General features: G+C 39.8%; 1 protein-coding gene across 1 annotated transcript in view; it reads right to left on the bottom strand.

Annotated features, from left to right (window-relative positions):
* LCOR (ligand dependent nuclear receptor corepressor) overlaps positions 1–20,760 on the bottom strand; it is a 59,255-nt gene that overhangs the window by 11,306 nt on the left and 27,189 nt on the right. Inside the window, exons 2-6 of the mRNA XM_067001004.1 lie at positions 18,534–18,599; positions 18,037–18,116; positions 8,582–8,714; positions 3,857–4,144; positions 900–993 (exon numbers count right to left, since the gene is read on the bottom strand). Coding sequence (XP_066857105.1) covers positions 900–993; positions 3,857–4,144; positions 8,582–8,714; positions 18,037–18,116; positions 18,534–18,599 — 661 coding nt within the window. The remainder of the gene's footprint in view (positions 1–899; positions 994–3,856; positions 4,145–8,581; positions 8,715–18,036; positions 18,117–18,533; positions 18,600–20,760) is intronic.

The raw sequence follows: 20,760 nt of genomic DNA, 5'->3' as shown, positions 1-20,760 counted from the left end.
TTCACGTTTTTCATATGCTGTTGTTAAGCTAATCCCAGCAATTAAATGGTAGTTTACACCACATACTGTTTCTGTACTTCACTAATAGAAATGTTCACGGTAGCTTCAAGATAAAGTTCTCCTGTCAACACCCAAAATCCTTTTTATTCCCAGTCAACCTCTCCAGTACATTTATCTCATTCCTAACTAAGAGTAAAGGGTTTCTAAATGTATGCAAACTGTGACCATTATAAATATGAAACCTAAAACTAACTATTGATAGCATTCTTTCACACCTTGAACTAATTAAGAGTAGTACACCATGTATTTTATATTTTGTTTAAAAAAACTAATTCAGTGCTAAAATGCAATCATAAAGTCATACCTAGAATTTTCTGAACTTCTAGACTTCCCTCCTTGCCTGCTCCCCCGCAACCCCCTCCCTTTTTTTTTTTTAAAGCTGTGGTTCATGCTAGGAAATATTAACAAAGAACATGCAGTGATTTAAATCAAATTCATCCTAGTTCATCTTCCAAATCATTGCTACCCATAAAATAAACTTATTAGTTAACTTTCCCCTAAGTGAAATGAAACGTAAATTATATCACAAAGACTCTTCAGACTTTTAACTGAGCTTGGATTTCCACTGAATCCAAGCAGCAGCTAATTGAAAGATCTGTGGCTAAGCATTAAACTGGCCAAAGTAACAGATATTAGAGTTCTTTACTGCAATAAACCTGTCTCAGTTTGCAACAATTCTTATTTGGCAGGTGGGATGAAGGTATTTACCAAAGGTACAAGCTGGAAGACACGTTACTCCAAAGGGTTAACACCAAAAGTAAGTTAAAATTAACATGAGATAAACACATTTTTAGTTAAAAAAACGTTTTAGGAGATCACAGTAAGTTGCTTTCCCTTACCCATTTCCTGGAGTACTGGAGCACCCTGGAGAATGACTCAGAGAGGTGCTGCCGGCACAAGGACTCTTCTTAGTGGATAAATCAAGCACGCCGTCTGTAGAGGTGAAAGAATCACTTCAGTGTTTGAAGAAACAGAATCAGCCTCGCTGTCCCTTGACAGAACCACTCCTTTGGGCTAAAGTCATATTTAGCACACAACATTTTAATTTTGTTTTTACACAAGTCAAGATTTGGATTTGTTCGTAGTTTGGCTTACAAGTGACTTCGGCATTGTCCCCAGAAGTCAGAACAAAATTTAGCATCTGCTTACAAGAGCCAGAGAACAAATGACTACCTACAAATGACAGTTCAGGACACAAAGCAGGCTAAACATAACTAACCCTCAGCAGCACCAAAACAAACGACCCTTCAAACTCCTTATATTTTGGGGGCTTTAAATTTGTATTTAACATATAAATAATGCAACACTAAATTTTACATATATATTTTAATACAGATCTATGTAGGAAAATTAATGTGAGAATTTCATATTGGAAACTCACTTTTGAGCGAACCCACACACACAGATGCTGGATTCCTCCTCACCTGGCAGCTAGCTTCATCCTTTTTTCCATGTCTCCGATGGATCCCTACTGGCAGGGCTGCTGCCTTTCCTCTCTATCCTGTCATTTTACTCCCTCCTCTTCCATATACCAAACGGCTTTTCCTGCTCGACTGCTTCTTCCATCCTCCCCTGGACACACTGATGGCACTTCCTCGTGCTCGCCCTGCTCCTCTGAGCCCTTATGTAAACCTCTCATTTCTAGGCAACAGAAAAGGGAGTCCTTTTTTTGCTAGCAAAGCCTTGTTGCCATTGCACTGAGACATAAAATTCTGGTCATTTTAATAAGGACGATATTGTCTTAGAAGCAGCTCAGCCATCTGAAATTCCTGGAAACTTTGAAAGAAGAAATTTATGAGGCAGAGAGAAATGAAGCCTGCCAGTGAGGTAACCTAGAGCTGCTTCACAGCTGCTTGCTCACTCTAATTCCAGAAAGTACCACCAAACACGAGAACAACCTAAGCTGGCTTTCAGATTGCCTCGAGTTCTCATTTGACATATGGAGAAAAACCAAGACGATAAACAGTGAAACAGACCTAGGTGACGGGAAGCTGTACCACCCGCTGCGCTGGGCAGCGCGCCGTAACCCAACCCTAAGCGAGCAGAGTTGAGCCTTCCCTCCGAACACCGACACCCAGCACGGGATACAGGGACCGGCTCAAGCGGCACCTCCTTTTCAAAAGGATGGACTGAACAGCCGGCTGCTGGAGGTGCTTCATCCACGCTCCCTCCATTGGGAGGGTCGTCACGACCTGGAAGTCCTGGAGGGCATGCAGGACCAGCCTCACGCCCCAGGGAGAGGCTGACAAACTAGCTTCCTCCCCTCAGTCCTCGAGAGTAGAAACATACCAAAAAGCACCACCAGTGGTCTTCCACGACAGCCTCTTACACCTCTCATTAGCAAGCCTGGCAAACCCCCTTCCCAATTACATTAAATGTAAATTGGGAAAAAAATAATTACATCAGCAAACAGATCACTGTAAAAAGTTAATATGCAAATGTTCTAATTCCACAACAAGTATAATGAATGTTATAAATTATCTTGGAGCTTTCTCGTCTCTAAAGAACAGTTCATGTATATGCTTTCTTCTTCTCCACACAACCCTCCAATTAAAACAAAACAAAACACCAGAAGCAGAACTAATTCTCTCCTTTACTCTTTCAGGGAAAAGCTTCAAAATCGGAACAGTTTAACATTTATAAACATGCATGCAAAAAAGACACTCGTTAATTACATTTATTATAACATTAACTAGAAATAAAAGCCTTTCAGCTAAACGCAGAGGTCCTCCCTTTTAAAAGTGCCATATAACCTTGCACTGCAATTTGGTAACTGACGTGTGGCGACAACTTGCAATTATAAGTGTAATAAGTGTCCAGATGTCCCATCGCAATATTGTTAGACACCAGAAATTGACCTCCTTACAAAAGACTTCATAAACTTCAGTTCAACAACAAAGGATAAAGGGATATTTACGACTACATACTAGCTAGCTACAGGGTTTTGTTTTGTTTTAAGGCCTCTTTTCAACTTGAGGATAGGTAGCCTACCTCATATTTAGTAGCATGGTTTCAGACATTTATTAACACATTTCTAAAGAAGGGTAACGAGGCTAATTCCAATGCCATCAGTAAGACACACTTATGACAACTTCTATTCCACATTTGCAGAAAAAAACATTTGCATACTATAATCACTCACAGAATTTGCTTGTTAAAAACATTTTTTGATGGAAGCAAGGTTTTCACTCTAAAACAAGCCCTGCAACACTGTTACAAGTTATTCAATCTGTGCTTTGCTGAACAAGTCTATTTTTAAGGTAGAAAAAAAGACTTTTTCCAAATGTACAAATCAGGAAGTTTTGGACAGTTTGCAGTATCATTTTTGCAGCTTTCACAAAGCAATTTGTCACAAAATTTTAAAAGATACTGCTTTCACGTTACGACCACAAAGAAAATAAATGCCATCAGTCCTTCAGTCAGATTCTGTACTGATCTTCAGAAAGGAGACAGTTTTCAGGACCACACGGTCTTGTCTTACCAGCAAGTGTACAGCCTATTTTGACAGACTGTTCCTCATAGCTCCCAGCAGCAACAGCACACTTGTCCCCAGAGGTTAGAGTATGGCCAGCCCCTTTACCCTTCTTCAGAAAAATCACGTCTATCAACCTACATCCTTTCAAGAAGTATCTTCTCTCCCAGCCACACCCAGCTGGTCATTATTTCATCGTAATACATCTATCACTTTTCTGCTTCACATTTTATGTAAAATTGCAAACTTCTACTCGTTTGTTTGTGCAACAAGAATGCCATTCATGGATTGCCATAGGATGCAAGACACTGGTAAGAGTCCTACCTTGTTCACTAGGTTCTGACTGAGACTTTCTGACAGTAAGGTCCAGAGGTGAGTCTTGGTCAGCCATGAGAAGTTTGCTGAGCACAGGGTTCTGAGCAGTTGCAGCCGTGGGAGAGGAGGCGACCAGAGATGCTTTCAGCAGGCTTTGGTTCTTTGTGCTATTGGGCTGGCTGGAGTCCTGAGTAGAGCTATTTTTTGAGGTATATTCAGCAGCAAACTGTCGGATCATTCGCTGCATGATCTCACGGGCCACTAGGGGAATATTGGGGTCAGAGACCCTAGGACTGTCTGCAAACATTAGAGATTGTTTTTTTAAGGAAGCACTTTAAGTAAAACAGATTTCATATTAAGTCATTGTTTATTAAATAAAAGTCAAGGATAAATTAGTTTCTGTAGAATATGTATTTAAGTCTTAGAATACCTGAACAAGAAGCAGTGCTAATTCTGGTACAACCTTCCCAAAATAACAGTTTCCTATGAGATATATAAAAATCTCATCTTTTGTTTTCAAGTATATCTGACCAGACCTTTAAAAGGTGTGAAAATGGAAAAGAGCTAGGCCCATGAAAAGAACTACCAAGTAATGAAGTTCATCGCAAAAAAAATCAAACAGGTTATTCAGAGGAAGAATTAAATAACTTACCTGCAACTACAGAAAAGGAAAGGGGGAAGAATAGAGTTGCAGCAGTCCCCTATGAAATCACTGGGAAATAAAGCCCTATATTTCTGATCCTTCAAAATCATTCACATGTAGATCAAGCGTCTTCCATCTCATTCTACCTACTACTACACTAAAATGCATCAGATATTACTCAAAGAATTTTCCCCAGACACAAAAAGCAAGAGGTGTCAAATTAAAACTAATTCTATTTCTAGAAGACCTGCTAAAAATACTGGTAAGAAATGAGAAATGGAACAGGTAGAAATCTACCCCCACCCTTTTTTTTTTTCCCATGAAATAGCATATAAATACAAAACTATCTGGAAATATGGGCAACACAAACATATTCAAGTAAATTACTGTTTTAGAGCAGTAGCAATTTATGATGTCAAAGTAAATCCACAGCTCCTACATCACAGATTCTGTCTTACAATTTCCTCCCAAGCACTGATGTTTTCTTCTGGCCAAATCAGGGTGTGTTTTTTTTTTTCCTGTTGTTGTTTTTTTTTTCCTTTTTTTCTTTCATTTTTAAGTTCCAGAAATGGCTCAAAAGGTTTGATTTTCTACTTCTGGAAAAGCATTCAGAGAAAATTGTGCAGAAGATGACCAAGTAAATCTAAAATCCACACTCAAAAAGGAACAACAGAAAAGTGTGTTTGTTTTTTGAAAAAGATTGTCCAGGTTGAAAGGTAATTTATCAAGATTGAGCTATTAGAAACATTTACAAAATCGCCCGTTGGATATTAGTGTTAATTTGCCTTTTGCCACCATTTTTGACAGAAATGCATCAATCCAACAACCAGCTTCAAAGTATCTGTAAAGGCTGACTGACATGAAGGTTTGAGTGTGGAGCTGCTCACAAACCAGGGAGCAGCAGCAAGCAGCTACTCTGTTTCTTGATGAAAAAAATCATACTGAGCTTTGAACACCTATCAAGCCTGAATTCCTTCCTGTTAGGTTCAGCTTTCTAAATCTATGCATCGTAACTAAGATCTTAATCTTATCTTATAGGAATGGTATCTTAGAGGGTACAGTAGCTATAAATTTCTTGGCTGTTTATGCAAATATTTAATCATTTTATTGTGAAGCTTATAGGATATTTGTTTTTATTGTTGCTAAGCACATGACGCACCAAAAGTTTTAATAAATCATCAAGAGATGAGCCAAGCTTAAATTTAGGTGTTTATGTTCTCACCTTCTTCCCAAGTGATCCATAAGGACAAGCTGTAACAGGGAAGAGGCATGGAAACTTTTTCCAGCAAGTGTGACATTTCTTCCGTTTTCTAAGCCCTCAACACGTCCTGCTGAAGGACACATGAAAGGCTCTAAGAAAGCCTAGAAGGGTACAAACCACTGTTCTGATCGCACTGATGCCAACTATTTGACACGTGCTTGTAATGTCTACATGTTGCAGCATGAATGCTCTACATAACTTAGTTTTCCGAAGAATCGTGCCTTTACCGTGCACCCACATTCACCTGTACAATTCAATAATGCTTACAGCTAAACATATTTCCAAATTCAGGGAGAAAATATTGTGCATGCCTACACCCATGCATCTTTCTAATCTGCAACTTCAAAGAAACAGCACAGAGGAACTACTAGGGCTTTCTAGTGCTGCTCAAAATAAATTCAATAATTCAGGACGCTAATTTTTGAAGCAGGAGGGTAGTTACCTAGACATTAAAGGCTTCTTGCTCAATAGAAAGTCTGAATTTTAAATGTCAAGAATTAAAGCTGTTCAAAAGTGACTGCAAAATATTTGCTGGTGCCTCTGCAGTGTTACTGGAAATCAACAAGATGTTTGTTTTGATTCCAAGTATCTAGTTTCTTTGAAAAAAATTAAGGTGTACGGATAAATACAGCCAACATTTATCTGCTATAAGTTGTCTACTAAAGTAGTACATCTGAGCTTTAAAACCTCAATAGCCTTTATGCGTTTTATCTGTACTGAAATCTTAAAAGGGAAGCACCAACTGAAAAAGGTATGATTTCATTAAACCATCAAGAGAAGGTCCTATCCTACCACAACGTAAAGGTCTGATAAAACAGCTAGATACTTTCACTGCAATTATGAATATTTGATAGAAGCATTACTGAGTCAGAGTGCCATGGGCACAAAGCAGAGCAAGTAGATAAGATTAATGGACAGTAAGCCTGTTCAGAAAGTTTGCTGATACTGCTCGTTAATCTATGTGTGTTAGGCACATGAGTTCATGTCCTTGACATGTAATAGGCATGCATCTGTTCACAGAACATCTGCACGTCCCCCAATCCAGAGGGGCTACAAAATACCAATCTCAAATGTTACTGGCAGTCAGGATGGAAAGAAAGAAACTGGCCTGAAGCCAGGAGAGCCAAGTACCTCTGAGCAATGCAGGAGCATCAGAATTCCACCATTCTTTGTGTCCTCTTTGGTATGACAGTGCCTGGGATCTCATGGCAATGACATGAGTTTAAATAACCTTTTAAGCAATCTAAATACAGCCAAGCTGGACAGTGATGCATGAAGGATTCGGAACTGACTTCCTGCCAGGCTCCTTCCCCTCCCTTATTGCTCCTGCACCAAGCACAGCTCCGCCAGAGGAAAGAAAACAAGAGTATATTTAAAAAAATGTCAGATTCTTAGTCATCTGAAGCGATTTCAATATCCTCATTCCGTGTATCTGACCGCATAGAAAGCGTTACATTATTTTCCTTCAAATGGGAAAGTATGCCTGTCTCGTGGAACACGCACACAGGTCACACAAAAATTTGAGCTCAACATTAAAGGGATGAGATACTTAACAAAACATTTGGAAGTGCTGAAAAGGCGTTTTTCTCACAACCACCATCACCACCAGAAAACTGAAGTGGAAAAAAAGAAAGTATATTCTCTTCTTTTTTTTTTTTTTTAAACCAGTTCTGGATTTAAAGTGAGATGGGATAAATTTAAAAGCAAAATGAAACCTTAACCTTAAAAGAAAAAAGCCACTGAAAAGACCGACTTGGAATAAAAGCATTATCTGAGCTATCAGTAGTAATGCAATAACTATCCCTCCTACCATCCTACATGCTTGTGTATTCCATGCGATTCATCATACTATACAGTTTGTATTTATTCATTTGAGCCATAAAAGAAAGGCTAAAATACTGTTATCTGCTTGAAACACCTTTAAATATTTTGGTCACTGTGAGGCTGGGCTGAAGACTGGCTACAGCAATTTCTAATTTGTTAAACTGAAGCCTTCATTGTCCCCCAGCAGACAGGTTGGAATTACTGATTTGGCAGATTTTCTCACACATGGGTTAGACTGATAAGTACAATGTACTTTCACTCAGGATGCACTTGGATGCAACCTCCAGATCCCTGTTTCTCAGGTTGGCAGAAAACAGTGAAGTGAGTTTTGTGCCTTCTTAAGAGTGCAGTTTAACTGAAGTAACTCTCCAGAACAGATTTACAGTTTTCCAGCACTGAGCTACTATTATTGTTCTCAGCATATTTTATAGTACTGATTTTCCAGTGCTTTTGCTGATCACTTTGAATTTTCCACATACACCGCTTTGCACAATTCCAACTATATTTTGTATTGTGGATTGCTGGGGTGGGGGCTGGAAATCCCCATACACCACAGTGAGAAGACTGTGGATCTCTTAAAAAAAATCCTGCATTAATACAGATTCCCCTAATTAATAAATAAATTTAATAAAAACAAAAAAAATCCCACCTACCATCACCACTCTCCCCTTCTTCCAGATAGCCCATTCACCTAAACGTTGGCTTCAGAGGAGATCTGCTGGGTAAGAACTGAGTAATTCCTCCAAAATTGTAAGAACACTAGCGTTCTTGCGTCGCGTTTTCCTTTAGGGTTAAATGTATTATGCTCTCTTCCTCTTTCCCAAGACCACACTGTTGTACTGCTACATTATTCGAGAATCCATTTGCACTCATGATAAATACATATAAAGAAGACAACTGAAAAATACTGAACATGCAATGACAACTTGAACATCCAACTTGATACCCGAATCACATACAAAAAGACCAGCAAGAGATATTTCCAATCCCCCCCATCAAAACCAACCTTTTCTGTAAAAGACTGCATTGAGGAACTCTTCCGCTTGCCTTTCAAAACGAATGATTTTTGCTTGCTCTTGTCTAAGCAGAGCTTCTTGTCCAGCTTCCGAGGCTGGCTCATCCAGACTGACTAAGTGCTCCTGCAAAGATATTTAATATTTGTAAGATCTTCCTGACTCCAAAACGAATAAAGTTCCTTAGGCATTAACTATTTTACTAAATTCAAAGCTTTGTCAGACACTCAGCACAGAGGTGAATCTATTTAAACTGAGACTTGAATTTTGACTACTCCAGAACATCCTGCTTTGTCTTGTTTTCCTGTTGTAAATGCAGCAGAAGACTGAAAGATTTGATACCATTACAGGACATAACAGCCCATCATAAAGAAGATTTAGATATTTTGCCACATCTGGCTGCAAATCACATATCTAACACTTGTTCTTCAACTATTACTTTTGCTTCCATAAGAAAAGAAACAGTGAGGGCAAAATACAGAAAAAAATCACCTTGATTTACACAGCGTTCATCCCAATTGAGCAAGAAATGATCAAGCATTAGCAACAAACAGGTCCTCTGTGAAGAGGACCAGCAGTGGCTACTTTTAAGTGAAATCAACAGAAATTCACTGCTTACAACATCCGCAATGAATTAAAGTTCATTCTTTCATACAAGCGGAAGCAACTGAGTTATCTCAAATATTTCAAAAGGAGTCTTTTAACTAGGATAATTAAATCCTGTGAGATGCCAGAATAAATTACCTTTTTTTTTTAAATACAACTCAAGAAACTGGAAGACAATGGTTACAAAAACACTGAATGCCTGGATTTCCCCACCCATCCTCCTTCCTCATTTCTTTCTCTTCAATGCCTTATTCCCGCTCAGGAGAATAATCCCTTTCGGGGCCCTTTCCTCCCACTTTCATTTTAAGCAATATTGAAGTTACCTGTATTTACCTACGGCAGGAATGCATACACAACCACTCTTTGGGTTTAGGGAGTGTTTTGTTTTGTTAACCTTTACATAGTATCAGTTACCATAATACCTTGGCTGTAACTGGCTTTTTGGCCTCTAACATACGAATTGATTTCTGATTCCTGTTCTCGTGGGGCTAGGAGGGAAGGAGAAAACTGGCGATTCGCTTATAGTTCACAATAAATGAAAAAGAAAAAAAAGAAGTCATTCTTAATTTTGTAACGTCTCAACTTTTAAGAGGTTTAATGAAATGAGGTTACATAATCAGCCTACAGTAAATTAACGAACGCAGCAGTCACATGAACTATGTGCAAAGGGTAATAATATGAACCACTGTGGACTCTGGCCTGGCAACATGGGCACACGCTGTAAGATATGTAGTGTAACAGCTTCCAGAAGTTCTATGTCAAAACTAAGGGGGAGATACTCTCCCAGGCTGTGAAGACAAAGCAGTAGTTTATGCTAAATGAAAAGGTGAGGAGCATGCAACAACAGAGGTGAGCAGAACACTTGCCACGAAGGTACCGTTCTGTGGAACTCAAGCTCCCCAAGTGACTGATGCTGGTTTTGTACCACAGAATTCAGGCTTGCCCTCAAACCTACCGGCTCTCATAGGAAAGAGAAGTGCTTTTGAGAGTCTTCAGGAGACTGAACTTGAACTGGGTGGTTAACTACAGAAACAGCTTCACTTCTGTGCCAGGTACGCCTGTACCAGCGGTGCTCCTGCTGTTCATGGGCATTTTAGGAACACATTGAACAGGCGGTTACACTTTTCCCATACTTCAGAGACATGAAGCATCAGTAGAGGATGTCACAATGAAAATATAGGTGGAAAGTAAACCCAATATTTTTGTTAAGTTATTCTTTAGGTGAGACATTGTAGAACACACTTGCATTCTGTTTTTCCAAGCTGTGCTTCCATACCCAACAATGTTGAGAACGCAGGATCCATCCTGCCATCCTCCTCCAGCCATTACGAGGATAACTGCAAACCCAACTCATCGGTTTGCGTAAAAAGGAGACATTTCTGCAAATTAACTAACAACAGACCTAATCTAGATGCTGCAGAAGCTTTAGCACAACTACTGCAATATCTAAACATTTAAAATAAACTTTTAAGTTTTAGTTTAAAAGGAATCTCTGCCATCTGATGCACAGAGATTTGGACAGATAAGCTCCATCCAGGTAATTAGCACCCTCTGGCTAGGGTACCACAAGCCATTGCAAAAAAGGCTCTCTTTCAATGCAAAGGACAAACAAGGGAGTTCGGAAAAAAAGACAATATTAAGGCAATATCAGCTTGATCTGATCCTCTGCCCTTTGGCAGACTGTAACTCTGGACGAAAACTGAAATAAAATAATCCTCATCCAACACAAGGCATCTCACATTTTGCCAGTACTTTTTGGAATTAAGACATTACACAGCAAGTATCACACCAGCCTGTGTAGAAACTCTATGGAAAAAGTTTGGCAGTGGCATGCCTCACCATGAACAAGTGTACTCATGTTATTGATGTATAGCTAATGCATGAAGAGCACAATTTAATTGACCTAGACTAACCAAAGCTGGACATTTTCTACACAGAGGAAGAATGATGAAAAGAGGGATAGCCAGAAAAAAACAAATGTGCAAGTGGCTTACACTGGTGAATGGCTGAGTAAAGGATCATTCGATGTGTGTTCAGGAAAACAGGGGAGTAGTGAGGGAGCACACTGCTTAGTTCTTACCTCTCATACTAAGGGCCATGCACCTCTTTCCTTGCACAAATTTTTATTACTGTCCATGCTAAGACATCAGAATGTAAAGAAAGAGTTATATGAAGTCAGATTTAACCTTACGCACGGGGGGGGGGGGGGGGGGGGGGGGGGGGGGCGGGGGGAATTTTCAGCTGCTCTCTGGCATCTTCAGAGAAGTACTGACCACATAAGACAAAGTTTACTAGAAAGATTTCTGCTCACTGCATTTTTATGCTTTCTTAACACTTTTGTCAAAATTATTTCAGCAATTTTTGCAGCTGGTTAACCCCTCAGGGAAAAATTCACAAGCTTCCACACCAATTATTTGTGATTAGTATTCAAAGTCTACTTCCAAAAGATTTTCTTTTTTGTGCTTGTGTTTTGTTTTTTGATTTTCCATCATTCTTCCCAATAAATATTTCGATCTGCTATCTTCAGTCTTATCCTCTCACTCTAATCCTGAATCATATCAAAGTTTTCAGTACTGACATGCAGGTAGTAGTAAGTGGAAAATTATTAATATTTCTAAGCAATGACAATTGGTTGGTTAATATGCTGGAAAAAAAGACTAGTTATTTTTACATATTTATAACTACTTTCATTGTTCTCTTTGTGCTTCTCTTCCATGAGAACGATATCTGAGAGCATCACTAGAATCCCACCAGCGAACATCCAGTGTCACTACTGAACAATAATGCTTCAGAGAAGCTTGGAGCAGTCCCTGCACACTCTGAAAAGGCTAAAATCCTTCTGTACCTTAGGATATAGAACACAGTGATCATTAAGTCAAAAAGCCTTAGAAATACAGGTCTCAGGTTTTCAAAATACAAGGTCAATGAGTGATGCTGAGACACCACCTAATCCTGGACAGCCCAGCCCTGTCAGCACTGGAGTTGGATCTTCATTTTGAGACCCCCCTTGCAGGTAGCATTGATACAGCAATCCCAAACTCTAAACTGCTGGTGTGAAGAGTGTATGAGATCATTCCTACCTATCTTCATGCAGAAAACACAAAGAGGCTTCCCACAGACCACCTGCAGCTGTCAGGCCAACACAGGGACCCGATGACACAACACGGGCTCCCAGCCCTCCCCAGGCAGGACCAGGAACAGTGAGTATGAAAGGAACATCTCAGCATCCCTAGGTTGCCTTCTCCAACCCTTCCTTGTACAGTCTTTTTAACTCTTAGCCGGTGCAAAGTGGAATATTATTTTCTGTATATAAGCCTTAAGTACACCTAGGACACGGTGCCTGCCTTCTTTCCTTCTACTTTCAGGAATAAACCTCAGCCGGTCTTAAAACAAAAACAGATGAGCAAAAACCCCACACCACATAAACAACATAAACACAACCTAGTCATTCTTGTTGCTTGCACTTCCACACTGCTCAGCTCCTTTCCACCTCTCTCAAAGCACTATGCCCAGCTGAGGCAGCACTCAGGCAAGAGAAGAATTTCCTCTCCAGGTATTAAGACAAATGCCTCTCTTGATAGATCCCCCCGAACAGTTGACTGCTTTTACAACGCTATCACGTTTCAGACATCTGTAACTGGTGACTTGATAAAACAGGTTTCAGTCTGTCCGTTTCTCAAATTTATCATGATCATTTTCAATTTTGAGCATGCCATTTGAAGCACCTGCAACTGTTCCCAGCTTGGCATCAGCTAAAAATTCAGATGGTTTAATTACTCTTAGGACAACCCTCACTTACTGAGGATGTGAGCTTTTATAGTAAGAAACAGTATTGAGTAATGAGTTCCTCATTAACCAAGATGACTGATTTGTCAGATTTATCAAACTCCAAACAAATTTAATTTAACTGATCCATGGATATTGAATATCATTTATTATCTATAGTAAGAAAAATCACATTCAGCTGAAATACAATATGCTTACATTCACATTTACACACAAGCAAAGCTAACAAAGCCGAAGATTATCATGAACAGCCTCTTCGGGTTTTAGCCTCTACATCTAATTATTTAAAGTCATCCAATAAAAAAACTGACACTATAAATGCTCTATTTTTTGTTTTAAAGCGATGAAATCCACTAGAAACATTTTACAGCATCTTCCAGCACACCTAAGATTTCCATACACAGTCTAAGACATTCTAAGGCAATCAGAAACCATAACAGGCCTGCAACTTCAACTCATTTTCAGATAATTCCTTTGCCGTCATCAATTATTCTGTGAGTTAATGCTTTAAATGACAGCGGTAGCTTCTCTTCAGATTATTCAGACAATGAGAACTGAACTGCATGGAAAGTGTCTACGTTCCTCCACAGCGAAAGGACACCGCATTCAGAGGCTGTTATTATGACTAATCATAATCAAGTAATGGCATGATATTAGCTTTAGATGTTTAAGGCACGTACTTACAAGCTTTCAAAAATATCCAAATTGTTTGAAAATTCAGAGTTCCTCTGATACGGCTCCTTCACACGCTGTACACTACCACACATCTTCACAATCAGGAGAGCTGTTAGAGGCCCTTACAGCAAAGCCGGGGTATTTTATGGTACTTCAAACACCAGGCTCAACCTTCTGCCATCAGCAACGGGAGACTCCAGAAGTCGTTTTTTCTCTTTCTATTTTTACAGCTTAAATATATCTATAAAATAGTTAATGTGCTTAGAGTATTATCCTTCTTGTTCTGCTCCCACCAACTAATGAGATTAGTGTCGTTTCCCTCCCCTTTTAGTTTTTTTTTTATTTAAACAAAAGTAAAAATTCCTTTATGTAGCTTTAAACAGCTGTATTTTTTTTCTCCAAAGGAATATACTCAAATGAAGCCTTCTTTAAGGATTCATTTCCCAATTTCCTCTTATTACTGGTGCTTTTCTCTGACCTTATCTATCTGCATCTTTTTACCAAAAAAATCTGAAAGCAGGCTTGAGCTCTGCGTACCAGCAAGTAACAGGCAAGACTACTGCCTTTGACACAAACATTCTAGATGGAGCCACAGATTTCTTCTGTAGGGATAGCCCTGTCAGTTTTCTTAACAAGCCACACTGAAAAATTAAGAACCATAATTAAGAAGTCAAATATAAAGTTCAATTCATCTGAATTGATAGGTCTTGTGTACCACAGCCTTTTAGAAGGAAAAGGGGCAAGACATAAATAAAACCGACCACACATCTTAAATCTTCCCCAAGAAGGATAAAGCCCAGAGGCAACCAGGAATTACCACATTTGCAGATTAGCCAACTGAGAGTTCACCGGGTTTGGCCCCACAGAACACGATCTGTTTCCTTTCACTGTGAGCACGCTGCTGGAGCTGCTGACTTTGTACTTTGTCTTTCAGTGCCCATGTGTACCCCTGCACACAGGCACGTGCTAATGGCCTGGTGGCAGCTCCTTGGTTAACTAGCTGCTCTCTCTGGTCACACAACCGAAGCTATTGTGCTGTTGTATTTTGCTTTCTATGATGGAAGAAAAAAATCCGGTTTCTAAAAGCTTTACATAACTGCATACAACCCTTTGGATATGGGCAAAAATGTGTCTGGGAGATTTTAGCTCCTGACTCGGTTTGTATTTTACTGTCCTTCTCAAATGAACACACTTAAGTCCATTCCTCTATCAAAAACCATCTTGTATTTTGACTGGCAAAAAAAATCCATGCATTTGCAAGTAGATCTACTGCTACAAATAAATTAATCTCTTCAGAATACTTCAGCAGATGGCTCCCCATCCTTTGAAGAACGCATGTAATTGAATCTGATTGCTTGTAAAAGCAAGAATTAACATCGCTGAAAGGGGTGGGAGAGTAAGGGCAGTTTTCTTCCTTAAGCAGCCCTGCCAATAAGCCAGCCAGGGCCTCCAACTCCCATCCTGGAGTCCAGGACTCGGTTCTCTTTAAACACAGCTACCAGTCTCCTAAATTACAGGTCATTCTTACAAGCAAATGAAATCCAGATAACACACCAAAGATTATTTTTGAACTTGTCAGGCAGAGTACCTACACACCACTCAGAGGTGAGAACTGGGTACAGAATCACAGAATCGTCTAGGCTGGAAGAGACCTCCAAGATCACCTAGTCCAACCTCTGACCTAACACTAACAACACTAGTACCTTGACTAATTATGTCACTAATCTAAGAGGGAGTATTGGTAGAGGTGTGCTCCTTGGAAAAGGCCAGCCACAACTGTGTAGGGTTAGAAGGTGAGTGTCTGTGTTGCTCCCAGCTGCAACATCATTTACGTGCCTTTTAATTCTGTAACTCACCACCATACAAGCAGAAACCCAAATCATCCCATCCTACTTGGTTCTCTTCCTAAAAAGGCAAAGGGATGCACATCAATAACAAAAATGCGGAATAGAGACTGAGGCACAGAAAACACAACTGCAACCATTTTATGTACAGGAACATATGGGTTTTAGCAGTTTTAGAAGCTTGAGCCTGCAACTTCCTAAAAAGAAGACTTAAACGTATCATTACAGATGTTGAATGGAAGAGATTTCAAACCAAACTAGTACCATTCCTAATTTATTTCAGTCTGTCAGCTAAATACTGTCCACCATTTGGCTAAAACAAATTACAAACTTTTTTGTAACAATCAAGTCTCCGAGGTTTTATTTCAAATGACGGTGATAAACCCACGCTATTTGAAGACCCCCCGTAAGTGAGTAATATTTAACTTCATATTGCAAGCTAATGACACCTGTGATGGCCAGCAATGAAGCCATTTAGCATACCCACACAGGAAAGGGAGCACTCCCACCACGCCATCTCCCATAGCCAACATACGAAGCACTCACTAGGTCTCAGAGGAACCATACTATTCCCTCACTCACTCCAAGAAAATACAGCGGAAGTGATCTAAGGGCTGGGGGTGGGCAGGAAGAGAGGAAAGAAAAATCCCATGTGCTCCAAAGCAGCTCTGACAGCTCTGGGCCCAGCGTGAGGAGAATCACCAGGATTAACAGAGAAGCCACAAGTCTGATGGGAAGGGACTGGCTCACCCTTTTTTCCCCATTCCTTCATCCTCTAGACAGCTCGTTGTTATCTGGCCATGCAGCAGGCAAGCCTGTGTACACAGCTCTTTGCTGTCTCTGTTTATCAATCAGCTGTAAGAAAAATGGCTTAAAGAAGCATTTTTGGCTACCGAAGTGTAAAACAACAGAAATGGCTTGGGTTCTATTTATAAAAACTATTCTACCCAAGCCCGTAGTGACTGACACCAACATTTGCCTTTGTTAACTCACGTTTGTCTCTGGACAGCCAAAATTTGTAGCCTCCTTCCTTTCACCTATTGCTTTTGCCTAACGATGCTGCACACCCCTGCTGCATTCTGTGTCATTCTGTGCACACAATCCTAAAATCTCTTTAGACCCCTGATGGCAAAAACTGCTCCTTGGAGCAACGCCAGATGGGACCACACCTGCATCTTTTTTGTCCCTTTAAAAGATCCCAAACAGTACAATGGGCAACCAGGTTAGGAACCTCAACTACCTCTAGCATGAAGAATACATTTCCAGTGCTCAGTGACAGAAAGCTTAGCCCAGTACACTGAGAATAGAAATAGGGCCTATGAGGATGATTAAGTCTTTTTAAAGATCCACCCATACTTCATTAGATTCTCCCAGCCTAGAACGAGGCTGACCAGCCCATAATATTTATTTCTTAATAAATTCAACATGTTAGATAGAACTTCACTAAACATTGAATTTCACCTTTTTATGAGATGATTCAAGTCAAACAAGACAGGACTCCTAGCGTCACAAGTATACATAAAGCTTACCTGCTGTCAGTGTCAAAGAAGAATTATTACGCCTTACATCTGTTCTAAACGCAAGCATTCCTAACTCTCCTCCCAGTGCCTTAACAAACAGTGTAATACAAAAATAAGCCTAGACTGGCAATGCAGCAAGTACCAGTGTCAACAAGAAGGTACTTCCTTCATGAACAAACCATACGTGTTAGCTGCTGCAGAGGAAAGGGTGCTTGTGGTTCTTTTGTAAGTCTACAGAGAACCACTCTGCACTGACTGTTACACTGTGCAGGAGGTAGTAGTAGGGAAAACTCTTTTGCTGGCACTCTTAAGATAGATGACCCTTCCTTCTTGTGCTACAGAGCAATCATTATTTCAACACACGGGCCGAGCAACAATCATGTACAGCATGGTAACCTTTGTTTTATATACAGCCATAATCTGATTAAGGAAAACAAACTAGAGGTGAAAGTGTTGGCAAAGCTGACTTGTCCGCATTTAGGGTGAGACGTGGTTATAAACAAGCACAATAGAAAACCTGACATACACATGAGCGCTTTAATAAAAGGGTATGGCCCACAGGGAAAGAGATTCCAAGATACAGAACAGGACTCTAGCTTGTTAGAACGGACCATATTTCCATACTGAAGATAAGCCCAGTGTCTGACTGTAGTAAACACACACAAGCCACAGTTTGGCTCCCTTGGGAAGAGTTGCATGATCACAATAAGATCACTTACAAAGAACTCAAAATTGAACAATCCACAAAACAAATTAAAAACAATACAGAAAGAGCTACTACACACACACAAAAAAACAAACCACCACACCTTCATCACATACCACAAAGGAAAAGTTGCAGACAAGAAGCAAGTCTCTTCATTAACTTGTGTTATTTTAATTCAAAAAGCCTTTTTCCATAGGAGGGGAAAGGGGAAGGAGGTTGCAGGTTTTCTATGTTCAGTTAACTAGGAGCAGCAAACTCCCTCCCTTTGTCCCTCCCCTACAACTACTAGCTTCACACATCTGCATTGTTACCTTCACTTTTTCTCTTCTCAGGCAGCAGAAAAGACAATTTTCATCAAAAGACCAATCAGAAACACCTTCAGGCTCACAGTCTGTAAATCAGAGGAATAGCAGATTACTTCATATTCATAAACCGCGACACAACTGGAGCCAAAAGAGAAATGCCGAATTAAATACCTGTTTCACAACATTCTTGCCTGCATTCTGAGGATGCAGGCTTCGTTTCAGCCATATTTCCAAATCCCCAGATTACCAAACTGTATACATTTTATCTCCGCACAACAAATATTTTTTTTCCCCGAGCACTGCCAAATACACTCCCAGCTACATAAAGATGAACGCACACTCATTAGTAATTTTAGCCAATATGAAACTAACTGTGAGCACTGCCTGGGGGAGGGGGAAAAAAGCACAAATCACCACGGTAACACACATTTTCTAGAGGCAGAGCTGGGGCTGCTTCTGTCATTAGAAATGCAGAACAAGATACAAACATAGAGATTGAATACCTTTAAACAAACTGAGATCTTTTAATAATCCAGGTCCAAACAGGCCTTCTAGAATACTTTCAAACCCTAAAAGCAAATAAAAGAATTGTTAGCTTTCTAGATTACGTACGTCACTCCAAGAATATTCACAATAGCAGTTCTATATTTATCTGTTCCAAGAAGAGAGCTCAACGTGTTTTCTCTTAGTATTACAAGATGCATGGGTCAATTATGATGACTGAACTACTGGCAAACCATAGCACAGCCTAGAGTCCACTGACTCCTGCACTTAGCCAGGTTAAAAACAAAGAACAATATGACATTGAAATAAACCGTTTTGAAAAGAAAATAGCAAGTTTTAGGTCCTACAACGAGCTTCACAACACCAGGGAAGTGCTATATGAAAAAAAATTCTCTGGCTTAAGCCTCCAAACCTAAATAAGGTACGCTATTGCAATTTAAAACAAATACTAAGTAATAACAACAACACATTCTTCCACCTCTGAGTGGCATTCAGTTACATTTCTGAATTTCAGCAAATGTTAGAATCAATATTTTCTGAAGAGTTACAGGTTTGAAGAGAGAAAATTAAAAGGAAAGGGATTCAGCAATGCCGTGCCCCTAAGGAACCAAATTCTAATCACTACACTGCTCATGTCATAGATCTGCATCTAAAATACACAGTCTGATTTACTTCAGTGCCACGACTTACGCCGCACTTAAAATAAATCTAACCAATTTTATTTGAGCCCAAAAGAGGAAAAACCTTGACCAAAATTACTGCCATTATTTGGAAACGTTAAATCAATATTACACTGAACTCCTGCTGGCAGTAAAACCTACAGAGCTGTTAACTACCCGATACGGTGAGAAGCCAGGTTAACAAGAGGGAAAATGAGAAGTACAAAGATTATTTTAAGGGGCACAGACAAAGTCCACCTGCTAATAAAAATGCATTCCCTTTACAATTGGGATAAAACTCAAAACTATCACTCGCTGCTTTTCCTTCTCCTCCCCCCCCTTGCCTTCGCATTGTAGGTTTAGTAACAGTTTGCATATAGCTCGAGGCAGCTTCTCCTACTTGCCTGAATCTTTGAGAGGTAGAAGAAAAAGGGATTTTCTTAACAGACAAAAATACGGTTTTAAGTTTAAATAAAAATGCATGGGTGAATCAGGAACAGATAAAAGGGCAGTTTCAGGTAGTTTTACAGTGGTTTCTTTAACTAAGTGATTGTATACTCTGAAGGAAATCAATTATTGCACTGCAAACATGCAATAATTGTAAAATAACTCAGACAATATACAGATCTAATACCACTGTTACTGCTTTTTTAGACAGCAGTCTTGTCTTCAAAGGGAAAGGACAAGCAGCATTATACCCCTCTGGGTGTCAGCAAGAGTTTCAGTGCACTAACATCACTGGATATGAGATGCAGGACCCTATAGAATTTGTAGTCTGCAATATAACCTCAGCAGCCAAAGCACTGCCAGAGAAATAACATCATCCTTGAACTAATGCCTATCTGAGGCTGACACTAAAAATCTAATCTCAGGAAGCACTGAATGGAGAACAAAAAAAGTGTGAAAGGCCGACGGTGAAATAGCAGCCAAGAGTAAATAGAAACGGGGAAAATATCAGTAAACAAGGTGGAAAAGGAGAAACCGGAAAAACATCCCGTTACACAGCACCTTGTCAGGCAGAGAAGAAGCACTGCCTCCAAAAAAAGCCAATTCAGGCTTCAGGAAGTGGCAGGAACAGTGGGAAAGGGCCGACCAACCTGACCTAGAAGAAAAATGGGGAGAATCAGGGTATTGACCCATAGGTTTATAATGCTGACCTTTTCATGGGTAGCGACCCCTCAGATGTTGTATCTGAGATTCAGCTCCCAAGTAAAACACCTAACCAACCTCATCCTTTATCTCTTTGTTAAAAAACAGCGCATATATAAATAAATAAAAATTGAAAGAGCTCAGAAATTTTACTCAAACTCACCAGTCTTAAAATAGTAACTGCCAGTGACTCATGCCCCACAGTTTGCCATGCATGCAATTGCACACTGAAGTCCCTGCCAAGTTTTACAGCTTGGATATTGTACAATCATAGTTTGCTAGCCCACTGTTCTCAGGGATGCTAATGCCACTCGGTTTTTATTAATATTAAATATTGGATTTAGCAGTTGCATAGCAACAGCAGAACATCTTATGTGCAATGCTTGACATTAAAAAAGGCAAATAAGGGAAGTATGAA

Source organism: Anser cygnoides, chromosome 7 (assembly GCF_040182565.1).
Source record: "Anser cygnoides isolate HZ-2024a breed goose chromosome 7, Taihu_goose_T2T_genome, whole genome shotgun sequence".
Lineage (NCBI taxonomy): Eukaryota > Metazoa > Chordata > Aves > Anseriformes > Anatidae > Anser > Anser cygnoides.
Note: the sequence above shows the minus strand (reverse complement) of the source record. Positions and strands in the feature narration are given on the sequence as shown.